Source organism: Papio anubis, chromosome 17, assembly GCF_008728515.1.
Source record: "Papio anubis isolate 15944 chromosome 17, Panubis1.0, whole genome shotgun sequence".
Lineage (NCBI taxonomy): Eukaryota > Metazoa > Chordata > Mammalia > Primates > Cercopithecidae > Papio > Papio anubis.
The window spans coordinates 67,331,793-67,351,162 of NC_044992.1; the positions used below are offsets into that span (position 1 = coordinate 67,331,793).

The window sequence follows — 19,370 nt, forward strand, 5'->3', positions numbered from 1 at the left end:
TGAAATCTTGCCCTGAAGTGCCACCTAGTGGTCTTCTATGTGAAGGATTTTCTTTTTTTTCCTCCCAGTTCTTATTCTGGAAAGCTCAGGCAAGCTCCACTGCATTGAAAGGAAGCTGGGTGGCTCACATCTGTAATCCCAGCACTTTGGGAGGCCAAGGTGGGTGGATCGCTTGAGGCCGGGAGTTCAAGACCAGCCTAGGCAACATAGGGTAACTGTGCCTCTAAAAAAAAAAAAAAAAATTAGCTAAGTGTGGTGCACACCTGTAGTCCCACTACTTAGAAGGCTGAGGGAAAGGATGGGCTGAGCCCAGGAGGTCAAGCTTCAGTGAGCCGTGATTGTGCCCCTGCACTCCAGCCTGGGTGACAAGAATGAGACCCTATCTCAAAAAAAAAAAACCCACAAAAACATGGCTGGACATGGTGGCTCACGTCTGTAATCACAGCATTTTGGGAGGCCAAGGCGGAAGGATCACTTGAAGTCAGGAGTTCGAGACCAGCCTGGCCAACATGGTGACACCCCATCTCTACTAAAAAGACAAAAATTAGCCGGGCGTGGTGGCAGGTGCCTGTAATCCCAGCTACTCGGGAAACAGAGGTGTGAGAATCATTTGAACCCGGAAGGTAGAGGTTGCAGTGAGCCGAGATCACGCCACTGCACTCTAGCCTAGGTGAAAGAGTGAGATTACACCTCAAAAAAAAAAAAAACAAAACAAAAAACCCACAAAAACCTGAAGCTGATGTAAGTACTCCACCTAGCAAGCAGGGATGATCTCTGCGGTGTCCATGAGGTTGGGAGGGAGCATGTGGCCGTGACTCTTGCCTCAGCCCCCGGCCACGACCCTGACCCTGACCCCTCCACTCCCAGGACTACATCCCTGTGGAGGGTGAGCTGCTGTTCCAGCCTGGAGAGGCCTGGAAAGAGCTGCAGGTGAAGCTCCTGGAGCTGCAAGAGGTCGACTCCCTTCTGCGGGGCCGCCAGATCCGCCGTTTCCACGTACAGCTCAGCAACCCTAAGTTTGGGGCCCACCTGGGCCAGCCCCACTCCACCACCATCATCATCAGGGACCCAGGTAGGCAGAGCCTGGGGGTTGGCTTAAGCAGGGGGAGAGGGAAGACTCGGGGGGTCTCTCAACTAGGTCTGCCAGATTTAGCAAATCCAAACACAGGACTCCCGGGTAAATCTGAATTTCAGATAACAACATACACGTTGGTAGGGTAAGTATGTTCCATGCAATATTTGGAACGTACTTATCCTATTTTTGCAAAATGGGCTGGGTGTGCGGGCTCATGCCTGTAATCCCAGCACTTTGGGAGGCTGCAGTGGGAGGATCACTTGAGCCCAGGAGTTCTAGACCAGCCTGGGCAACATAGTGAGACCTTGTCTCTACAAAAAATAAACAAATTAGCTTGGCGTAGTGGTGTGCACCTAGAGTCCCAGCCACTCCGGAGACTGAGGTGGGAGGATCACTTGAGCCCAGGGAGTCTGGGCTGCAGCAAGCTGTGATCACACCACTGCACAGCGCCAGGGCCATGGAATGAGACCCTGCCCCTCAACAACAAAAGAAAAGGCTGTTGTTTATCTGAAATTCATATGTAACTAGGCATCTGCATTTTATTTGGCAACCCGACAGCCAGAGAGGCTGAGGTCATGTTGTCACCACGCAATAGGAATTCTCCCATCAGACCCTGGCCCTTTGGCTTCAGCCTCAGTTCCAACTAACATGCAGGTGCTTCTGGAAGAGGTGGGCCAGTTAGTTCCTCTCAGCCCTCAGCCTCCCCACTGGGAGAAGGCCTGCCAGGAAGATGGGAGAGGAGTGAGATACTCAGGGTCTGGTGTGGAGATGGGGCGGGGAGCAAATGTTCTCATGTGGAATGTTCCCTGAGCTGCCAAGGGAGAAAGGGGCAGACCAACTCCCTCCTCCTTCTGTTCCTCCAGTGACTCTCCTGGGTCCTCCGCCAAGCTTGGCAGGATGCTCTATGTGGCAGCAATGGGGCACCAGGTGTCCGGAGACGCGGGTGGGCAGGTCTGAGTTGAATGCGCTGGGCAGAGCGCCCTGGGTGTTTAAGTGGGTCTCTGTCGCCCCCTGGTGGCGAAGCAGGATCTGAGTGGTTGCCCTGCCCCGGTTTGACCCATTAGATGAGCTGGACCGGAGCCTCACGCGTCAGATGGTGTCATCACAGCCACCCCCTCACGGTGACCTGGGCGCCCCGCAGAACCCCAACGCTAAGGCCGCTGGGTCCAGGAAGATCCATTTCAACTGGCTGCCCCCTTCTGGCAAGCCAATGGGGTACAGGGTAAGGCGGGGGGCTGAGGGCCACGGCAGGTGGATGCGCGGTCTGGTACCAGCCCTCACGGAAGAGGTGGGCCGTCTGAGGCCAGGGCCCGCTGAGAGAGAGCAGACAGTGGAACCTAGCACAGGTGGTCAGAGGGAAACCCGGTCTGTGCTGCGGAAGAGGGAAGACCCATTTCCAAGCTTATTAGACATTTGTCCTCCTTCCTAAAATGGGGCCCCCTCCCACCCCCGCATGGGAGACACCCCCACCTGCTCTGCCCCAGTCCCGATGTGTGCCCATGGCAGATCTTTCAGCCCCTCCCTCAGGCCTTAGTGTCTCTCATCTGTGCAAAGAGATCAGTAAGGGCAGAGGTCAGCAGAGGGACAGGCAGCTTGGGTGCTTGCTGCTCCCTGCTGACCAGGACCCCTGTCCCTGGGGGCAGGTAAAGTACTGGATTCAGGGTGACTCCGAGTCCGAAGCCCACCTGCTCGACAGCAAGGTGCCCTCAGTGGAGCTCACCAACCTGTACCCGTATTGCGACTATGAGATGAAGGTGTGCGCCTACGGGGCTCAGGGCGAGGGACCCTACAGCTCCCTGGTGTCCTGCCGCACCCACCAGGAAGGTGAGGCCTCGCCATGTCTGTCCATTTGTCCCCTGGCTGCCCTGATGCCAGTGTGCCCAGCCCTCCCCTCTGCCACTGACAGCACTCTTCCTGTATCCCCCGCTCCCTAGTGCCCAGCGAGCCAGGGCGTCTGGCCTTCAATGTCGTCTCCTCCACGGTGACCCAGCTGAGCTGGGCCGAGCCGGCCGAGACCAACGGTGAGATCACAGCCTACGAGGTCTGCTATGGCCTGGTCAACGACGACAACCGTAAGAACCACATCTTCCTTCCTGCCCGCAGAGAGAACAGCCATGGAAGGGAGGGGACAAAGCGGGAGGGAGCTCTGGGTCACTCCCTGGACCTGCTGTGCAGGGCACTCGAGGCCTTCATCCTGGTTATTGGATAAGCCTGAGGCATCGTTAGGGTTTTGGCCAGATTTTGGGCTGGGTTGCATTCTAAGACCAAACCCAGAAGGTTGCAGGGTGGGTGGTTACCTATGTGGAGTGGGTTCACAGGCTCAGGGGTACCCCTCCCCATGCAGGTAACCAGGGAGCTCACACTTGCATGGTTTTCTTAGGGCAAGAAGAAAGTTACTGGATTTAGCAAACAGAAATACAGGAGGCTCTGAATTTCAGATAGCACTTTAAAAGATTATTTTGTACATTGAGAGGCCGAGGCAGGTGGACTGCTTGAGGTCAGGAGTTCAAGACCAGCCTGGCTAACATGGTGAAACCCTGTTTCTACTAAAAATTAGCCAGGCATGGTGGCTCATGCCTGTAGTCCCAGCTAGTCAGGAGGCTGAGGCAGGAGAATTGCTTGAATCCAGAAGGCTCAGGTTGCAGTGAACCGAGATCATGTCACCGCACTCCAGCCTGGGTGACAGAGCCAGACTCCGCCGCAAAAAAAAAAAAAAAAAAAAAAAAAAGATTATTTTATACAGTGTTTTATCTGGCAGCCTGAGATCAGAGTGCCTGGCAGAACAGTTATTTCTCCAGTCCTGGAAGGGGGGCGGGGTGGGCAACCCCCTATGCGTGCCCTTGCCTCGTGTGGAGGCACCGTGGATATATAGGTAGAGGTGGCATCGAGGCCAACTTGATGTTGACTCCAGCCTTGGCTCTGCCACTTACTCAGCAGAGTCTCTTGGAGGGCTGGTGACACATGTCCACACCAGTCATGCTGACGCTCGGGGCTCCACAGGCAGCAATTCAGCAGTGGCTGGCTTTGCCTTGCTCCCCAGCCCCTGGGTGCTATCCAGGGGATGCACGACTGTCCTACTGTATCAGGGCTGGTGCTGGGACCAGGCTGGGACCTGGGTGACCCTCTGAAGCACTCTCCCTGCCCCAGGACCTATCGGGCCCATGAAGAAGGTGCTGGTTGACAATCCTAAGAATCGGATGCTGCTCATTGAGAACCTTCGGGAGTCCCAGCCCTACCGCTACACGGTGAAGGCGCGCAATGGGGCCGGCTGGGGGCCCGAGCGGGAGGCCATCATCAACCTGGCCACCCAACCCAAGCGGCCCATGTCCAGTGAGTGGTGGGCAGGGAGGTGAGGGGCAGACGGGGTAGAGGGACAGAGGGCAGCAGCCAGGGCCCTGGCTCACTCCCCCACCCTGCAGTCCCCATCATCCCTGACATCCCCATCGTGGACGCCCAGAGCGGGGAGGACTACGACAGCTTCCTTATGTACAGCGATGATGTTCTACGCTCTCCATCTGGCAGCCAGAGGCCCAGCGTCTCCGATGACACCGGTAAGTGGAGACCTGGGACCCACAAGAAGACAGTGGGGGTCTTGGGTACAGAGGGAGTCCACTGGGTCCAGAGAGAGGGCAAAGGGGCCAGCAACTAGAGGACATGGAGGTTAAGACAGCCTTGGACAGATGCAATGGTGTGCACATCTGTGCACGGGGCACAGGAACCAGTGCCTGGGGGACAGACACACACAGCCTTGTGCAAGCACACACGAGTTCATGCCCACAGGACGATGAAGAAACACAACTTCACAACTTGAAGGTTCAGCAGCTCTGCCATGCACACAGGACACTCAGGCCACCCCCCGGGGCCAGGCCTGGCCCAGAAGCCCTGGGCAGCCACCAGGTGGCCACCTGGCAGGGGTAGGGGAGCCAAGGAGACAAGAACACCCCCCAACGGCTCTTTCCTTCCTCCTTGATTCCCAGAACAAAGTGGTGCAGAGCCCTCAGCTGGGCCTCCTGAGTGCTCAGTGTCAGCTCTGGCTCCACCTGTGGGACATCAGATGAATCACTTATCCTCTCCTTGCGTCAGTTTTCTGCTCTGTATAATGGGATACCAATCACACAGTACCATGAGTGGAAAAGCCTCCCGGGCACGTATATCATTTGTATTTTCTTCCGTCCCTGCCTATGCCTCAAGCTGCCCCCAGTGGACACATACTGGCCCCCACGGGGCTGAGCTTGGGCTTAAGGAGCCATTTTGAGGGGTTCAGGTGGAGCGCAGCTGGTGTGACTCTGGAACCCCAGCTCAGCTGCTTCTGACACTACCTGCGAAGCACTCGGTGGCTTGCGGAACAGTCCCTGGGAGGCAGGCAGGGGTGAGAGTCCTCTCTCCATTGTACAAATGGGAAACTGAGTCTCAGAGAGGTTAAGTAAGGCAAGGGAGACCTCACAGCTGGTGACAGAGCCCAGGCTTCCCCCAGGTCTCCTGGCGGGTCAGGGGGTCTCTCCTCCCCAGCTGTGCCAAGGCTGCACTTGCCCATCTGGAAAGCCTCCAGCCGCGCGAGGGTTTCACCTGCCGCAAGCCTTCCCCATCCGGCCTTGCGCATCTACCCCCGCAGCTCCCTCCGATCCCGGGAGCTGGAGACAGGCTCCCCTCGCAGTGCCTCCGGCCTTCCCCTGCCTGGCCCTGCTCGGCCCGGCGCTCCTAGGCGGTGCCAACGCGGCCCTTCGTTGTTCCCAAGGCTGCGGCTGGAAGTTCGAGCCCCTGCTGGGGGAGGAGCTGGACCTGCGGCGCGTCACGTGGCGGCTGCCCCCGGAGCTCATCCCGCGCCTGTCGGCCAGCAGCGGGCGCTCCTCCGACGCCGAGGCGCCCCACGGGCCCCCGGAGGACGGCGGCGCGGGCGGGAAGGGGGGCAGCCTGCCCCGCAGTGCGACACCCGGGCCCCCCGGAGGTGACAGGCTCACCCGCCGCGCCCCGATCCGCGCCCAACCAGCCTCACTCACGCCCGCTGGCCTGGGGGCCTGGGGTGGGTGTCTGCGCTGCCTCGGGGCCCCAGTTTCAGCCAGGCTGGGGCCTTGGCGGCTGGGGACACAGCTGCTCAGAGGCAGGGCCCAGTGCCAGAGGACACCCGAGGCAGGCGCTTGGGCCCTTACGGTGCCTGCCTGGCCAGGGGGTGCAAATTCAGAAGTCTGCTCAGGGAGCGGACCCTGGCACCCAAGTAGACTGCTCAGGGGCCTCAAAGGACAGGAGGGAAGGCTTTGGGATTTCCCCAAGGCAGGACTGACTGCAGGGGCAGCAAATCCCCCACCACTGCCAGGGTGGGCTGTGCTCATACCGATATAGTGGCCAGCCAGAGGACATGGGCTGTGGAAGCCTGGGTGGCCCTTGGGCTCCTCCAGGGACAGAGGGCCTCTGTCCCTAGTGGTTTGAGGGAAACTGGTTGTATTTAAGCAAAAGCCACCCAGAGGGTGGGTGACCAGGAATGTGCAGGGCCAACCTGCTCCTTGGGGCCTGGGTCTGGGGCAGGCCTGACTAAGGGACCCTGCTCTCCCCTTGCAGAGCACCTGGTGAATGGCCGGATGGACTTTGCCTTCCCGGGCAGCGCCAACTCCCTGCACAGGATGACCACGACCGGTGCCGCTGCCTATGGCACCCACCTGAGCCCCCACGTGCCCCACCGTGGACTAAGCACATCCTCCACCCTCACACGGGACTACCACTCGCTGACCCGCTCGGAACACTCACACTCGACCACACTGCCCAGGGACTACTCCACCCTCACCTCCGTCTCCTCCCACGGTGAGTGACCTCAGCCAACCCTGCCTCGCCCACTAACCCTTCCTCTCTTCCAGCTCCTGGAGCCTCGGGCTTCTGCCTGCTGTCCCGATGGTCCATTCTCCAACACACACACGCATGCACACACACACACATGCATGCACACACGCACACATGCATGCACACACGCACGCATACTTATGCATGCACACTCCTTGATCCTCTCACTCTTGTTTTGTCCTGCCCTAGGCCTCCCTCCCATCTGGGAACACGGGAGGAGCAGGCTTCCGCTGTCCTGGGCTCTGGGGTCCCGGAGTCGGGCTCAGATGAAAGGGTTCCCCCCTTCCAGGGGCCCACGAGACTCTATAATCCTGGCTGGGAGGCCAGCAGCGCCCTCCTGGGGCCCAGGTAGTACAGGGGTGGCCATCCTGTCTCCACAGCTGTCCTGCTCCATCTGTCATCCAGCTGTCATCCAGCCACCATAGCAGCCGCCAGCTGTGCCCACTGCTTCCCCTCCATTCCATCCACAGGACCCCCGCCTGCCCACAGGCGCTAACCACCTGCCCTACCATCAGTGCTGATGCCTAACACTGCCTCTGCCCTTCCAGGGGGCGGGGCTATGGCTGGGGCAGGAGAGGGGCCAGGCCAGCTGAGGAATTGAGGGGGTGGGGCTGGCAGGCTCACAGGGCTCACCCTCTCTTGGCACAGGCAGGGCCCGCACCCTCCTGGAGGATGTGCGGTAGGTGCTGGGCAGCCTGGACAGGGTGTTGCAGGGTGAGTTGTCCAGCCGGAAATCAGTGTAGACATGCCAGCTGAGGGAGGGAGGTCAGGGGGCAGCACTGTGACTCCCACTGAGACCCCAGCCCCTGCATCTCTGACTGACTGCAGCCTCCTGTCCCCAGACTCTCGCCTGACCGCTGGTGTGCCCGACACGCCCACCCGCCTGGTGTTCTCTGCCCTGGGACCCACATCTCTCAGAGTGAGCTGGCAGGAGCCGCGGTGCGAGCGGCCGCTGCAGGGCTACAGCGTGGAGTACCAGCTGCTGAACGGCGGTGAGACATGGTGGCTGCTGGGCTGTGGGGTGCAGCCCTGCGAGGCCTGGCCCCAGGGTGACACATAGGGCACCGGCTGTGTCAGAACCCACCCGAATCCCTTGAGCGCTAAAGCCCCCATCCAGCCCGAGAGGGTCTCCCACCCCACTTCTTTGCCTCCCCTCTTCTGAGGTCTCACCCACCTCCCTGGGCCTCTCTCCTGGTCATTCTCTGCTAGGTTTTGCCTAACAAGGCCTCTTTGGGCTGGGATCCTAGGGCCTCTGCTGGCCTGAGATGCCTTTGGGGGGAACGAGGAAGTTTCACTTCCCTGGGCAGGCACATTCAAAGCAGCATGACCAGGGCGCAGGATTTTACCCAAACATGAGTGGGATTACAGGCTCCACTCTTGTATAGTACACAACCTGAACAACCAGCCATACCATACTGTACCCAACCTGTACCCAAACCACAGCTAGTCCTGGGTGGGTGATAACCAGGTCTCGATGGCAGCTTAGGGAAGAGGGGGATCAGGCCAGGGGTGGGAGTAACACTGCACTACTCTCTGCCCCCACCTGACCCCTCAGGCGAGCTACATCGGCTCAACATCCCCAACCCTGCCCAGACCTCGGTGGTGGTGGAAGACCTCCTGCCCAACCACTCCTATGTGTTCCGCGTGCGGGCCCAGAGCCAGGAAGGCTGGGGCCGAGAGCGTGAGGGCGTCATCACCATCGAATCCCAGGTGCACCCGCAGAGCCCACTCTGTCCCCTGCCAGGTGAGTTGCCTCCCCTAGCCCCACAGCTGCCCCCATCATGCCCACCACCCACCCACATGCTGACGCTCTTCCTCTACTGCCCCCAGGCTCCGCCTTCACTTTGAGCACTCCCAGCGCCCCAGGTCCGCTGGTGTTCACTGCCCTGAGCCCAGACTCGCTGCAGCTGAGCTGGGAGCGGCCACGGAGGCCCAATGGGGATATCGTCGGCTACCTGGTGACCTGTGAGATGGCCCAAGGAGGAGGTGCTGCCCACCCCGGGGGCAGGGGTGGCCAGGGGAGGGGTAGAGAGGGGCCGCAGAGGCTGAAGGCATCTTCTCTGCTCAGGGCCAGCCACTACATTCCGGGTGGATGGCGACAGCCCCGAAAGCCGGCTGACCGTGCCGGGCCTCAGCGAGAACGTGCCCTACAAGTTCAAGGTGCAGGCCAGGACCACTGAGGGCTTCGGGCCAGAGCGCGAGGGCATCATCACCATAGAGTCCCAGGATGGAGGTAGGCACCTGTCCTTTCCTTCACCTCCCACTCCTCCTCGGGCCGTGCCTTCTCCTGGCACCACCCTCTGACCAGCCAATCTGCCCACTCCAGGCCCCTTCCCACAGCTGGGCAGCCATGCCGGGCTCTTCCAGCACCCACTGCAAAGTGAGTACAGCAGCATCACCACCACCCACACCAGCGCCACCGAGCCCTTCCTAGTGGGTGAGCACTGAGGGCCAGGGGGTCCCGGCTCTCCCAGGACAGGGAGCTAGCAGAGGGAGAGGGGCAGACCCCAGGCCAGGTCATCTAATGCCTCCTCCTCCACAGATGGGCTGACCCTGGGGGCCCAGCACCTGGAGGCAGGCGGCTCCCTCACCCGGCATGTGACCCAGGAGTTTGTGAGCCGGACGCTGACCACCAGCGGAACCCTCAGCACCCAGGTGGACCAACAGTTCTTCCAAACCTGATCCCACCCTGCCCCACCCCCGCCATGTCCCACTAGGCGTCCTTCCAACTCCTCTCCCAGAGCCTCCTCAGCTACTCCATCCTTGCACCCCTGGCCGCCCAGCCCACCCACATGCACAGAGCAGGGGCTAGGTGTCTCCTGGGAGGCATGAAGGGGGCAAGGACCCCCTCTCTGGGCCCAAACCTATTTGTAACCAAAGAGCTGGGAGCAGCACAAGGACCCAGCCTTTGTTCTGCACTTAATAAACAGTTTTGCTACTGCTAGGCCCTGCCTTGCCCATTCTTCTGGGGCCTGAGAGGTGCTCGCCGAGGGTGGGGGAGCGGTTCTGACATCCCCCATTCTCTGACACCCAAGCATACACCCACCTCTAGAGGCAGGCAGGTACCACGTTGGAGGCACAAGTTTATTAGCACCCAGATACGGAAGGTGGCACCAGGCACAGAGCCATGGGACTGGCCTGCAGGCCCTGCACCCTCGCCGTGTGCTGTCCTGGGGCCTCCTCACAAGCGCAACACCTTGGCTCCATCGGCTGCTTGAGAGAGGTAGAAGGTGGCAGTCCCGCCATAGTGCTCCTGTGGGAGGCGGGCTGGGGGTGAGTGGCAGGGCCCCGGGAAGCCGCCGCTCCTGCCCGCCCAGGCCCTGGTGCCCACCCACCTGGATGTGCTGCATGGCGTGGGGAGCGGCAGAGGCCTCCAGCAGTGTCACCGTGCAGCCACCGAAGCCACCGCCCGTCATGCGGCTGCCATAAACCCCAGGCACAGCGAGGGCGGCCTCCACCAGCTGGTCCAGCTCCGGGCAGCTCACCTCATAGTCGTCTCTGCAGAGAGGATATCGAAGGGGTGGGCCTGGGGCCGGCCTGCGCCTGGCAGGAGCGGGGCGCCCAGAGGGCCTCACCTGAGTGAGCGGTGGCTCTCCACCATGAGGCGGCCAAAGGCTCTGTAGTCACCGCGTCTCAGGGCAGCCGCTGCCTGGGCCGTGCGCTGAATCTCCCCCACCACGTGCCGGGCCCGCCGGAAGCCCTCTTTGCTCACCAGTTCCCGGGCAGCTGGGGAGGAAAAAGGAGTCAGCAGCCACCTTCTCACTGCCTGGGACCGCGACACCTGTGAGGGCCGGAAGGCGATGATGGCAGTGGCCCTGGCTGGACAGTGAAGGGTGGGAGGCCGCGGGGTCGGGGCAGCCTGGCTGTCTCAGACATGGGTCTGAAGAGCCCCTTTATCACAGTGCCTCCTCCCCCAACTGTAAAATGGGACACCTTGGTCCTTCAGGGAGCACTGAGGGTGAAACACTCCACGCTTCCCAAGGTGAGTGCTGCCCTCAAGAGGCCCCCACAACAGGAGGAGAAATTCTGCTGAGCTACATGGAGCCTCGAGGACTGGGACTCCAGAAGAGGGGGCAGGAGCAGCCAGGGACCAGCAGGCCATCCCATCTGGCTGGAGCTGAGGCTGGAGGGGTACCTGGGTCAGTACTGGTACTGACTCAGTGTACTGCGCCCAGCCAAACCCGCAGGTTTAAGGGGGAAGCTTATTATAGGTGGCATGGCGGGATAGAGGGGCAAGTAGATGCAAAGGACTAAGAAATGAATGAGCGGGCGCGGTGGCTCACGCCTGTAATCCCAGCAATTTGGGAGGCCGAGGCGGGCAGATTGCCTGAGGTCAGGAGCTCTAGACCAGCCTGGCCAACATGGCGAAACCCCGTCTCTAATAAAAATACAAAAATTAGCCAGGCATCGTGGCAGGCACCTGTAATCCCAGCTACTCAGGAGGCTGAGGCAGGAGAATTGCTTCAACCTGGGAGGCAGAGGGTGCGGTGAGTGGAGGTCATGCCACTGCACTCCAGCCTGGGTGACAGAGTGAGGCTCCCTCTCAAAAAAAAAAAAAAAAAGAAATGAATGGAAATGAGACAGTGGGCGGTGTTTTAGGCGGGAACAAAACTGAGCATGTCTTGGAGGCTGAGGGAAGGAGCCAGGCAGCCAGGCAGGGGATGGAAGGAGAGGGATTGGGGCTTCTAGGGCAGGACTCTGGAGGAGACAGGGCAAGCTGCTCCTAGGCAGGAGACCTGGAGGAGGGGCAAGGGGAGGCTGGGGTGGGGAGGAGGGCCCAACTTGTTCCAGTGTGAAAACCTTGGCCAAGGTCATCTGCACAGAGCAGGCAGGGCAGGGCTGAGCGCTGCTCTGGAGAACGTGACACAGTTCACAAAGAAAAAGGACAGGGAGGTCCCTCGGAGCTGTCTGATGTCCCTGAGATAGGCACACCTACACTGCCAGGAAGGAACAACTCAGTGTGGGCAGCATGGCCAGGCAGTCAAGGGCATGGGCCCTGGAGCTAATCTGTCCAGATAGGGTTCAGATCCCAGCACTGCCTCTCACTGTAGATTCCCCCATCAAAAATATGAGAATTATGGTAACAGAATGTGCTTTACAGAGTTTTGGGGGGAATTAAATACTATTGATATGACCTTAAAACTGTCCAATAGACTATCTTCCTGGCCATGGGTAGCAGGAGCTTTAAGGATACTTGTATGTTTTTTATTTTGGAGACAGGGTCTCACTCTGTGGCCCAGGTTGGAGTGCAGTGGTGCAATCACAGCTCACTGCAGCCTCAACCTCCTGGGCTCAAGCGATCCTCCCACCCCAGCCTCCTTAGCTAGGACTACAGGCACACACCACCACGCCTGGTTTAATTTTTGTATTTTTTTTTTTTTTTTTTTTTTTTGAGACGGAGTCTCGCTCTGTCCCCCAGGCTGGAGTGCAGTGGCCGGATCTCAGCTCACTGCAAGCTCCGCCTCCCGGGTTTACGCCATTCTCCCGCCTCAGCCTCCCGAGTAGCTGGGACTACAGGCGCCCGCCACCTCGCCCGGCTAGTTTTTTGTATTTTTTAGTAGAGACGGGGTTTCACCGTGTTAGCCAGGGTGGTCTCGATCTCCTGACCCTGTGATCCGCCCGTCTCGGCCTCCCAAAGTGCTGGGATTACAGGCTTGAGCCACCGCGCCCGGCCTAATTTTTGTATTTTTTTTAGAGATGGGGTTTCACCATGTTGCCCAGGCTGGTCTCGAATTCCTGAGCTCAATCAAGCTGCCCACCTTGGCCTCCTAAAGTGCTGGGATTACAGGCACAGACGTGAGCCACCGCACCCAGCCTAGAATATTTGTGTCTCTTGACTCTATAATCCTACTCCTAAGAATCCATTCCTAAGAAACTATTAAGAGAATGCAGATAGGACAGGCGTGGTGACTCACGCCTGTGCCTGTAATCCCAGCACTTTGGAAGGCCGAGACAGGCGGAGTCAGGAGTCCAAAACCAGCCTGGCCAATATAGTGAAACCCCATCTCTACTAAAAATACAAAAAAAAAAAAAAAATTAGCTGGCTGTGGTGGCACACGCCTGTAGTCCCAGCTACTCAAGAGGCTGAGGCAGGAGAATTGCTTGAACCCTGAAGACAGAGGTTGCCGTGAACCGAGATTATGCCACTGTGCTCCAGCCTGGGCTACAGAGCAAGACTCAGTCTCAAATAAAAAAAAGAGAATGCAGATAAACCGGGTGCCTTTAGTCGCAGCTACCCAGGAGACTAGGTGAGATGACTTGAGCCCAAGAGTTCAAGTCCAGCCTGGGCAGCATAGCAGAACCCATTTCTTTAAAAAATAAAAAAAGATGGCCAGGCGCAGTGGCTCATGCCTATAATCCCAGCACTTTGGGAGGCTGAGGCTGGTGGATCACGAGGTCAGGAGTTCAAGACCAGCCTGACCAACATGGTGAAACTTCATCTCTACTAAAATTACAAAAATTAGCCAGGCATGGTGGCGCATGCCTCTAATATCAGCGACTCAGGAGGCTGAGGCAGGAGAATCACTTGAACCTGGGAGGCAGAGGTTGCAGTGAGCGAGATCGTGCCACTGCACTCCAACCTGGGTGACAGAGCGAGACTCCGTCTCAAATAAATAAATAAATAAATAAATATAAAAAATTATTTAAAAAGTTCATCACAGTGTGAGGTATATCAGAAAATAGTTAAGTAAATGACAGGGCACCTGAATGCTGAAATATTGTGGAGCTTTAAAGAGCCACACTGAGGCCAGGCGCGGTGGCTCACACCTGTAATCCCAGCACATTGGGAGGCCAAGGCAGGCAGATCACGAGGTCAGGGTTCGAGACCAGCCTGGTCAACGTGAAACCCCGTCTCTACTAAAAATATAAAACTTGACTGGGCATGGTGGTGGGTGCCAGTAATCCCAGCTACTCAGGAAGCTGAGGCAGGAGAATCATTTGAACCCAGGAGGCGGAGGTTGCAGTGAGCTGAGATGGTGCCACTGCACGCCAGCCTGGGCAACAGAGCGAGACTCTCTCTCACAAGAAAAAGAAAAAGCCACACTGAGATGGGCCTTTTGTGGCATAAGATAGGGTTCTGAGGCCGGGCGCGGGGGCTCACGCCTGTAATCCCAGCACTTTGGGAGGCCGAGATAGGCGGATCACGAGGTCAGGAGATCGAGACCATCCTGACTAACATGGTGAAACCCCGTCTATACTAAAAATACAAAAATTAGCCGGGCGCGGTGGCGGGCACCTGTAGTCCCAGCCACACGGGAGGCTGAGGCAGGAGAATGGCGTGAACCCGGGAGGCGGAGCTTGCAGTGAGTGGAGATCGCGCCACTGCACTCCAGCCTGGGAGACAGAGCGAGACTCCGTCTCAAAAAAAAAAAAAAGATAGGGTTCTGAGATTACGTTAAGTTGAAAAAAAAAAAAAAAAAAAGCCGGTGCGGTGGCTCACACCTGTAATCCCAGCACTTTGGGAGGCTGAGGCAGGAGGATCACCTGAGGTCAGGCATTTGAGACCAGCCTGGCCAATATGGTGAAACCCCAGTCTCTACTAAAAATACAAAAAATTTTCCAGGCGTAGTGGTGGTGCCTGTAGTCCCAGCTACTCTGGAGGCTGAGGCAGGAGAATCGCTTGAACCTGGCAGGCAGAGGTTGCAGTGAGCTGAAACTGCACCATTGCACTCCAGCCTGGGTAACAAGACTGAAACTCTGTGTCCAAAACAAAAAACAAAACAAAACAAAAAAACATGGCAAGTAGGCTGGGCCCAGTGGCTCATGCCTATAATCCCAACACTTTGGGAGGCCAAGGCAGGAGGACCACCTGAGGCCAGAGTTCAAGATCAGCCCGGGCAACATTGCAAGACCCTGTCTTTACAAAAATAAAAATGAGCCGGTTTCAAGCCTGTAATCCCAGCACTTTGGGAGGCCGAGACGGGCGGATCACGAGGTCAGGAGATCGAGACCATCCTGGCGAACATGGTGAAACCCCGTCTCTACTAAAAAATACAAAAAAACTAGCCGGGCGAGGTGGCGGGCGCCTGTAGTCCCAGCTACTCCGGAGGCTGAGGCAGGAGAATGGCGGGAACCCGGGAGGCGGGGCTGGCAGGAACCCGGGAGGCGGAGCTTGCAGTGAGCTGAGATCCGGCCACAGCACTCCAGCCTGGGTGACAGAGCAAGACTCCGTCTCAAAAAAAAAAAAAAAAAAAATGAGCCGGGCATGGTGGCACACCTGTAATCTCAGCTACTTGGAAGGCTGAGCTGGGAGGATCCCTTGAGCCTGAGAGTTCAAATTTGCAGTAAGCTATGATCACACCACTACACTCCAGCTTGGGCAACAGAACAAGACCCTGCCTCTTAAAAAAAAAGGGGGCAGGGTGGGGGGCAAGTGATGACATATTACATATACTCAGCTTTGAAAACAGATGTGGAAAAATACTGAAAGGAAACATGTGAAAATGTCAACAGTGGCTGTCTCTGGGTAGTGGCCTTATAGTTTGTTATTTTCTACTTTGTACTTTTCTACATTTTCCACAATAGAAATATGATTTTTCTGATTAGATAAGACCATTTTAGGATTTCAAGCAGCCCTGCTGAGGTTGGAACCCTGGGTTTGCAGTGTTTGAAGGGACTGGGGAGAGCATGGCAGAAGGCCCTGGAGATCGGGATCCCAGGCAGGGTCAAGGCCACACTGAGGCGCCAGCAGGGAGCCGCCTCCAGGACAGAGCACCCCGGCAGTTCTCACCCTCTAGCTCTTCCAGTTGCACCTCCCGGAGGCTTTCCTTGCCCAGGGCCTGGGCCACTTCTTCACACTGGCGCCGCCGCACAGGGTACTCACTGGAGCCCAGGGAGTGGCGGACGTTAGAGTTGGTGATGAGCACGGCCAGCTTGGGGTCTGAGAGTGGCACCAGGCTGGTCTCCAAGGACCTGGGGTGGAGTTACAATGGGGGAGATGACAAGGCCCAGCGTGTACTTGCTGCGCCAGGCAGTGGGCATACTCCACCCAGGAGCACCTGAGTGCAGGGCGGGAGGGGACGAGGGGAGCGAGCCCAACCTGCAGTCAATGAGCAGCGCGTGGCCCTTCTGTCCCATGAGTGAGATGAACTGGTCCATGATGCCACAGGGCATCCCTGCGAAGCTGTGCTCAGCCTGCTGACACACCTGGGCGCGGGCAGCTATTGTGCCCGAGTCTGCAGTACAGGGTGAGGTGGGGAGGCTAGGGCTGGTGGGAGCAGCAGTGGCTCCAATGACACTCCAGAGATTCCCTGCCACCCCCTCCATAAGGCATAGTAGAAGCTGGGACCACCTGGAGACCTCAGGGAAGGAGGGCTGGGTCAGGGCTGCGGCCTAGCTGGTACCTGGACAGAGCTGCTGGAGGAACGTGTACATGGCCACTTCCAAGGATGCTGAGCTGGACAGGCCACCCCCCAGGGGCACTGAGCTGACCACCACTGCACTGAAGCCAGGGAGGGGGGCAGCTGCAGGGGAAAGAACAGGTGATGGTAAGAGGGGCTGCCTGGGAGAATGGCACAGGAAGGGCATGTGTCCTGGTGGGAAGGGCAGCAACGGCCTAGCAGCTGTTTCTAGGGTGCGTGTCTCAGTTGTCAGAAGCCACCAACCTGCTGGTCTAAGGGACCCACTGCCCTCCATTTTCCCACCCTCTGAGGTTGCTGGGACACTTCTAATTGTCCTCCTGGTTTAGGGCTCTGGAGGGAAAAAAGGCTAGGGTTTGAATCCTGGCTCCTCCAATCAGGTCATGGGAAACCCAGGGCAAGTTCCCCACCTTCTGGGGGCATCAGTTTCCTCATCTGTACAACGGGATGCTCCACTCTGCGAGTCTTCCCCACAGTGTATCAGACAAATGAATGGGCTCTGTGGCTGTGAGGTGGCACTCCTAGTATCGGTGAGGACTTGGCTCAGGCCTGGGCCCCATACCTGGGTAGTACTGAATCACTCCCTTCACATAGTTGGCCCACCGAGGGGTCCCAGGCTCCAGCGAGCGCTGGGCTGTGGGCAGTGGAAACTGCAGCCGCTGGGGCTCATCGGCACCCTCAGAGGTGGTGAGGAGAGACACCAGCCCGTCCTTGCGGGGGCTGCCCACCACCACCGTCACGAGCTCCAGGGCCTGGCAGGACAGACAAGCAGTGGGTGAGGCTTTCGCAGGCTGATGGAGTAAGCCCCTCCAATGGCACCGCCTCCAGCCGAGGTTCTGATGCCTCCGCAGTCATCAGGTTCTGAACTTCCAGGTTCAGCTTCGCAGGGAAGATCCTGAGGGCCAGCTGGCCTTGGGGGCTTGAGCCCTGCCCCCCTGGGTCTTCAGGGGCGGGGCGGCTGCTGCTGGAGCACAGACCTGGACTCTGCCCTGAGCTGTGGGGCAAGGGGGAGAGCTAGCCCAAAGGGAAAACAGATCACTGGAGCTCCAAAGCCTTTACATTTTGGGGTGGCCCTGGACACCCTGTACCTGTGCACTCCCCAAGCTACAGATGGGGCGGAAAGCGCCCCACACTGAAAGCTGGGAGTCCTCACTCCCAAGTCGCAGCCCCGCCAAGAACCTGCTGTGACCTCCAGCAGTTCACTGGGCCTCTCTGGGCCTCAGTTTCCTCCACTGTGAATTGAACGGGCTGGGCCAGAAGGCTACGTTCGCCCAAGTCTGCAGTTGGGGCCCCACGGTGGCCAGAGGCGTGGAGTGTCCCCTTCTGCGTGGCACACAGGGCCTCAGTTTAAGGGGAACATGCTCCCAGGTTGAAGGCCAGGAGCCGCAGCCCACAGAGGGCGGGCTTGAGCGAAGAGGCGGCCGCGCACCCTCTCCCGGCCACTTCCTCGCTTCCTCCCTTCCAACGTGGGGAACAGCCCGTCCCGGGGACTCTTCCGTGCGCCGTTGCTCCAGGCGCAGCTGCCCGCCCCACATCTCCCGCGGGAAGAACTCGCCCCCAGCGCCCCCGAGGCCCGCCCTCCTCGGCGGCCGGGACAGGCGGCGGCGGGCTGGGGGCTCGCCGCGCAGCCCCTCACCATAGGTAGCACCAGGCCCTGGTTGTAGTCCGTGTGTTCCCCGATGAGGTTGACGCGGCCCGGCGCGGACACGGCCAGCTCGGGCTCGGCCCCGAACTCCTCCCGGAAGGCTCGCCGGGCCTCGGCCAGCAGCTCCGCGACCTGGGGCTGTCTCAAAGCAGCCATGACGCGCGCTTGCAGCACTGAAGCAGCTCCGGCACAGCCCCGTCGGCACGGGATGCTCGGGCGGGGCCACGCGCGGGGGTGCGCACAGTCCCGCCAGCCCCGCCCCGCGCCCGGACGCCCCGCCCCCAGACCGCAGCCGGTTCCGCCCCCACCCGCAACTCCCGTTGGAATCCAGCTGCTGGGTGGTGGGTGGCAGGGGCTGATGGCGCCGGGTGGGATACAGCGCCCCCGATGGTGTCCTTCTCTCTGGACTTCGGGAAAAACCAATGGGCACTCACTAGACTGAGAATAGCCCTGAGTGGCACTTGGCATGACCAGGATTTCTGAGCTGCCCTTCCCTGGCGTTGGTGACTTTCTATGTGCCTCACCACCCACAACCACCCACACAGCCAGAGCAATGGAGCTGGCACCCGGTTGACCTGGGATTCCCAAAGGGATCTCCTAGGTCCCCAGGGCCAGCAGCTGTGAGAGGTCATCGGCCTCTGATCACCGGTTTCCAAGAGGGTGACCTGACACTCATTATGTAAGTAGGGATAAAGATAGACAAGTTTGGGCCGGGCGCAGTGGCTCACGCCTGTAATCCCAGCATTTTGGGAGGCCGAGGCGAGCGGATCACCTGAGGTCGGGAGTTTGAGACCAGCCTGACCAACAGGGAGAAACCTCATCTCTACTAAAAAATACAAAATTAGCTGGGCATGGTGGCTCATGCCTGTAGTCCCAGCTACTCGGGAGGCTGAGGCAGGAGACTCACTTGAACCTGGGAGGCAGAGGTTTCGGTGAGCTGAGATCACTCCACTGCCCACCGGCCTGGGCAACAAGAGTGAAACTCTGTCTGACAACAACAACAAAAAAAGACAGACAAGTTTGGTGGTGACCAGAGAGTCAATTTTACAAGCTCCTTTTCTAGGTAACACACAACAGCTCCTAGCAGTGGAGAACTGGACTAGGGTGGCAGTGGCCAGCAGTGGGCCCAGCCCCTCCCTTAAGGACCTGCCACAGCTGTCCAGGTAGGTTGTGCTCTTGGCCCCAGCAGACACTTCTTCAACCCAGAAGCCCTTGTCTCAGAGGCGTCGCCTTGTTCCCAGAGTCAAGCACTCTTCTCTTGCTAGCCTGCATCCTAAACCTGCAGGCTGACCCCAACTGCTGCCTTGATGCCTGTCCACAGCTGCCCACCCTACATGGAACCTTGAAACTGAAAGACTGAAATGTAAGCAGATTGCTTGGGGTTCGGGTGGGAGTTGTGTGGGGAGTTATGGCCTGGGATGTAGCTTGGGACCTGCTCAGGGGTGTGCCCAAAGAATGGGAA

The 19,370-nt window shown here is 58.8% G+C and overlaps 2 protein-coding genes across 5 annotated transcripts in view; one reads left to right on the forward strand and one right to left on the reverse strand.

The window, feature by feature from the left end:
- The window catches only part of ITGB4 (integrin subunit beta 4), a 37,577-nt gene extending 27,729 nt beyond the window's left edge, over positions 1–9,848 (forward strand). For 2 of the 4 annotated variants that reach the window (XM_031657762.1, XM_031657763.1), the window contains exons 28-41: positions 868–1,072; positions 2,140–2,297; positions 2,719–2,899; positions 3,010–3,147; positions 4,223–4,405; positions 4,495–4,626; positions 6,629–6,868; positions 7,094–7,252; positions 7,747–7,896; positions 8,460–8,648; positions 8,735–8,890; positions 8,973–9,137; positions 9,231–9,341; positions 9,447–9,848. In XM_031657762.1, coding sequence (XP_031513622.1) covers positions 868–1,072; positions 2,140–2,297; positions 2,719–2,899; positions 3,010–3,147; positions 4,223–4,405; positions 4,495–4,626; positions 6,629–6,868; positions 7,094–7,252; positions 7,747–7,896; positions 8,460–8,648; positions 8,735–8,890; positions 8,973–9,137; positions 9,231–9,341; positions 9,447–9,586 — 2,307 coding nt within the window. In that variant the 3' untranslated portion in view covers positions 9,587–9,848. Of the gene's footprint in view, positions 1–867; positions 1,073–2,139; positions 2,298–2,718; positions 2,900–3,009; positions 3,148–4,222; positions 4,406–4,494; positions 4,627–5,810; positions 6,021–6,628; positions 6,869–7,093; positions 7,253–7,746; positions 7,897–8,459; positions 8,649–8,734; positions 8,891–8,972; positions 9,138–9,230; positions 9,342–9,446 lie in introns of all 4 variants that reach the window. The other 2 variants (XM_031657766.1, XM_031657764.1) reach the window with 2 other exon arrangements.
- Positions 9,849–9,967: 119 nt separating this feature from the next.
- On the reverse strand, positions 9,968–18,634 carry GALK1 (galactokinase 1). Its single transcript, XM_031657767.1, has 8 exons — positions 17,900–18,634; positions 16,826–17,015; positions 16,249–16,368; positions 15,945–16,080; positions 15,636–15,817; positions 10,480–10,630; positions 10,240–10,402; positions 9,968–10,157 (listed from the first exon to the last, which is right to left on the reverse strand). Exons 1-8 carry the CDS (start codon positions 18,374–18,376, stop codon positions 10,086–10,088), a joined length of 1,491 nt encoding a protein of 496 aa, XP_031513627.1. The 5' UTR covers positions 18,377–18,634; the 3' UTR covers positions 9,968–10,085.
- Positions 18,635–19,370: the final 736 nt, after the last annotated feature.